General features: G+C 44.8%; 1 protein-coding gene across 1 annotated transcript in view; it reads left to right on the plus strand.

The window, feature by feature from the left end:
- Positions 1-4,138, plus strand: part of LOC109524510 (MTSS1-like protein) — a 33,917-nt gene that overhangs the window by 10,922 nt on the left and 18,857 nt on the right. Inside the window, exons 2-3 of the mRNA XM_019884443.1 lie at positions 936-997; positions 1,561-1,634. Coding sequence (XP_019740002.1) covers positions 936-997; positions 1,561-1,634 — 136 coding nt within the window. The remainder of the gene's footprint in view (positions 1-935; positions 998-1,560; positions 1,635-4,138) is intronic.

Consider the following 4,138-nt stretch of genomic DNA (forward strand, 5'->3'; position numbering starts at 1 on the left):
TGTGTGCGTGTGCGTGCGTGTGTGTGTGTGTGTGTGTGTGTGTGTGTGTGTGTGTGTCAAGACGAGGGCGTTGCTGCACGTTATCTCCCGTCCACACGACTTTGTCTCTGTGGTGTACTTCAAACAAGCAGGCGAGGGGCTCGGAAGGCGAGTGCGCGCGGCTGCGTGTGTTTTGCTACCAAGGGACAACTCGGATTCCAACCCAAATGATGCCACATCAAAAGCGCCAGATCAAAGTGTTTTACTGTTAGTGATATCACTATTTGAAGCCCCCCCCCACCCCACACGCTTTTGCACACGTACACATGCATCACACTCGGTCACATTGCCTGGTTGTACTCTTGTCTTATTTTGGGGTTGGGGATTGGGGGGGGGGGTCTCACCACGTTGATGGCACCAACTGATACACATGCACACGCATACACAGTCAATTCGCAGGCGTTTTATCGGAGTTCAGAGGTCAGCGTGGGTCAAGTGTAATGTAATCGGGGATGCAGCTCGGGGGAAGAGAGCAGCAGAGGGTGGGGGGCGGAATTTCATTAGCAGTGCTTTGATGCCGTTGTGTGCGTGTGCGTGCGTGCGTGTGTGTGTGTGCGTGTGAATGTGTGTGTGTGTGTGTGTGTGTGTGTGTGTGTGTGTGTGTGTATGTGTGTGTATATCTTTATGAGGAAAGTAGTCAAAAAGAGTCCGTTACGGATTACGGGATTTGACGGCGCTACATGGGTGTCCACAATGAGTCTTGAAGACAATAACAGAAAAAGAAGCACATTTTCACTCTATATAAATTTTTTTACATACAACTGTGTCATGCATGATATTTCACATGTCACTGTTTCTCACTGTGTGTGTGTGTGTGTGTGTGTGTGTGTGTGTGTGTGTGTGTGTGTGTGTGTGTGTGTGTGTGTGTGTGTGTGTGTGGGTGGGTGTTACACTAGTGCTCCTATCCAGTGTGGGAGGACTTCAGCGCAAAGGCCACAAAGCTTCATTCACAGCTCAGGTAAGCTTTCTGTTGCAGTCAGTCAGCACACCGTGACGGTGTCCAAATTCACAGGCCGCATTTTCGTCGGCTTCGACGACCGGCCACACGTGGTTTCCAAAATCTCGAAAGAAAATTTGTAGGTCAGGTCCTTTGACGCCTTCAAAGGTTCCTCCTCATGTCGCCTCCAACCTGCGTCAAACCTCCGCTGCATTGCGCCAGCTACTGGCGAGGAGGACGAATTTGATGTCCATATTTTTTTTGCCCAAAAAGTCAGTCACTGGCATCAGCAGCCTTGACAAGTAGAAATATTTCTTTCCGTATAATCGATAGTTAATGTAATATTCAGGCAAAAATCTCTAACTCAGCAAACGCAATCTAAATAACTGGGCTACGATCTTGTTGAATGTCTTGCCTAGTTTAATGAAGACTAAAATATGCGTCGCACCCCGCTGGTTGACTGACTAGAGCGTCAAAATTGTTAATCGTTAATTTAATTGTGGCTGCCAAAATCGTGACCACAATTAAAATTTGATGAAGTGCAGCCCTCCTACTATGTTATAAATGTTCACGTGTTTTTGTAGAACTACAGTTTTGGCGGCGGTGGCCTTCCTGGATGCTTTTCAAAAGGTGGCGGACATGGCGACCAACACTCGAGGTAGGACCACGAAAACACGCCAGCTATTTTCTGGGGGTTACATTTTTTTTTTTTTGCAGCATTTACCATGTTTGGCAAGTTTCTCTTTGTGCATTGTGACCTCCTTGAGCGTGCAGCTTAGTTGGCTCGGTAGCTAAGGGCTAACAGGAATTAGCATCACTCTTGCGATCATCAGAAACCATCAACAACTGTTCCTTTTGCACAAAACAGCACGCACGTGCAACCAATATATTATTTTTCATCTGTGAAAACAACTTGGAACTGCTGAAGTTTCAACATTTTCGTCTTGACGTGGTCTTTCAATCAATTCTGCTAAAGAGTTTGGGGTAGTGTAGCTTTAATGGTTCATTACTTAGGGTCATTTTAAAATATTTGCGGTTTGGGGAATAGACAGCTTAATGCTGCTGCTATCGTTTCCGATTCCATTTGTTGCTTCGTGTCGCTTTAATGGTGCTGTTTGTGCATTTTATGCTTGTTACACAGCGTCACTTTAACATGCACGTTTACATTTCAGTCGTTCCATCGTGTAACTTTCATGCTGATGTGCTCATTTGACACTTCTTACAAAGTGGAGCTTTATTGCCCCCGTTAGGTGTTATGATGAAGTTGACAAATGACGACGTTGTGTAACTTTAATGCTTCTGCTCACTTTACTTTGACACTAGGTGTCAGACTGTCACAAGAGGTAGCTTTAGTAGCTAGGTAGCTTCAGATTATTAAGTTTTAATGCTGGACGTTAAGACGTTAGCTTAATTTATGCAGTGGGGGTGACGTTGCTTCGTAAAGTTCTGTTGGTGTGTTTATTTTGACACTTGTAAGATTCAGCTTTAAAGTTTAAGTTATTTTTACCATCAGGGTAACATTGCAGAATTTTGCCCGCAAGCGGAATTATTACGGTATTTAGGAGTTCCTCAAACCCCAAGAAGAATCCATCGTGTCTCCTGAGCCTGCTGATGTTCTCTAAGAGGAACCATTGGTGGGGGGCGGACCAATCACGTAGCAGCAGTGAGTTTGAGGCTTGGAAATTATGAAAACAAGAAGCGCCCAGACCGGCAGCGACAAACGGATCGAACATGTCAGCGCCGGCGGCCGTATGCACGGACGCTGCTGTTCAAAAAAATCATTCATTTGACTTTGCAAAAATGACAACTGTCACTCGACGCCGTAACGCCATCCGTGACAATCGTCGACATAACAGGACTCTCTAAAAAAGGCGCATGCCGCTGACGACATTTTTATCTGTCAAGGTGCCGCGTTGCTTGATTAGCGTCGTTGTCCTGAATGTCCCGCCTTTCCCGAAAAGATCATATTGGAGCAGTCCCAGATTGCTACTGTGGAGACGTCCTTGGAGTGTTTTACAATCTGTCTCTTGTCGGGTTAAATGTTGCATCTTCCGGCTTTCAATTTGCTGTTGCCGCATTGTTACATAATGAAGCTTAACATGCGATTTGGGGTCCGATTACTACTGTTTGTTTTTTTCTTCCAAAAAGGCAACTTGAAGCCTGCCTCTCGTGTGTCTTTCACATCTGCAGTTAAGTAACTAAAAAAAAACCACAAAAAAAAAACACAGTGTCATGCTTGATGATGCTTGGTTTTAGAAGTGACTATGTGCAACACACACACCCACACACACACGCGCGCACACACACACACACACACACACACACACACACACACGCATGTGTGTCTCTGCCTCTGACACGACATGTCGGTCACGACCAATCACATGCAGGCTAGGTCACGTGTGCCGGCGCGGTTGCCAGGCAACAAGTGAAGGGAGGGAAAAAAAATAGCCTTGTTGCTGAGAGCAGAGCAGGGAAGACTTGAGAGATCTGGTGTTGTTCAAGTCAGCTGTTTGGACACCAATGATACACGCGTGTGAACACACACATGCGCGCACTTGCAGCTTGTCCAATGCCATGGGAGAGACTGTCGATGCTGCTGCCGTTTTGGTTAGCAAAGGAGATTCACTCTTCATGATTGTATTCTTATTTGTTGTTTTGAGAAATATATCTGTTTTTTGTTTCATACATATTTTTCTGACACATTGAGTTTATTTTTAAATTGTCATTTTAGTTGTATGTTTTTTGACAGTTTTGGATACTTGTGGAGGCTCTCAGTCGTACAGGAAAGTTCCAGAGAGAGAGAGTGAGGTCAAACACATCGAGAAGGCATTGTCAGGGTGTAGCTACCCTAAATGGGCCTTTGGCAAAGTTAGGAAAATTAAAACAAACAGAGAGGAAACCAACCAACAGAGAGAAAAGAAGAGAAGGGGTGTCTGTGTACCTTATATTGCCGGCCTCTCAGAGAAAATACAAAGAATATTTCTACAACATGATATTCCTGTTTATTTTAAACCGATAAACACATTGAGACAAAAACTAGTACACCCCAAAGACCGGGTTCCTAACACCCAAAAATGCAATCTGATTTATTCCATCCGTTGCCAAGAAAGTGAGTGCAAGGAACATTACATTGGAGAAACCAAACAAACACTGAAGAAA

The sequence above is a fragment of the Hippocampus comes genome, unplaced genomic scaffold (genome assembly GCF_001891065.2).
Source record: "Hippocampus comes isolate QL1 unplaced genomic scaffold, H_comes_QL1_v1.1 scaffold21, whole genome shotgun sequence".
Classification (NCBI taxonomy): Eukaryota; Metazoa; Chordata; class Actinopteri; order Syngnathiformes; family Syngnathidae; genus Hippocampus; species Hippocampus comes.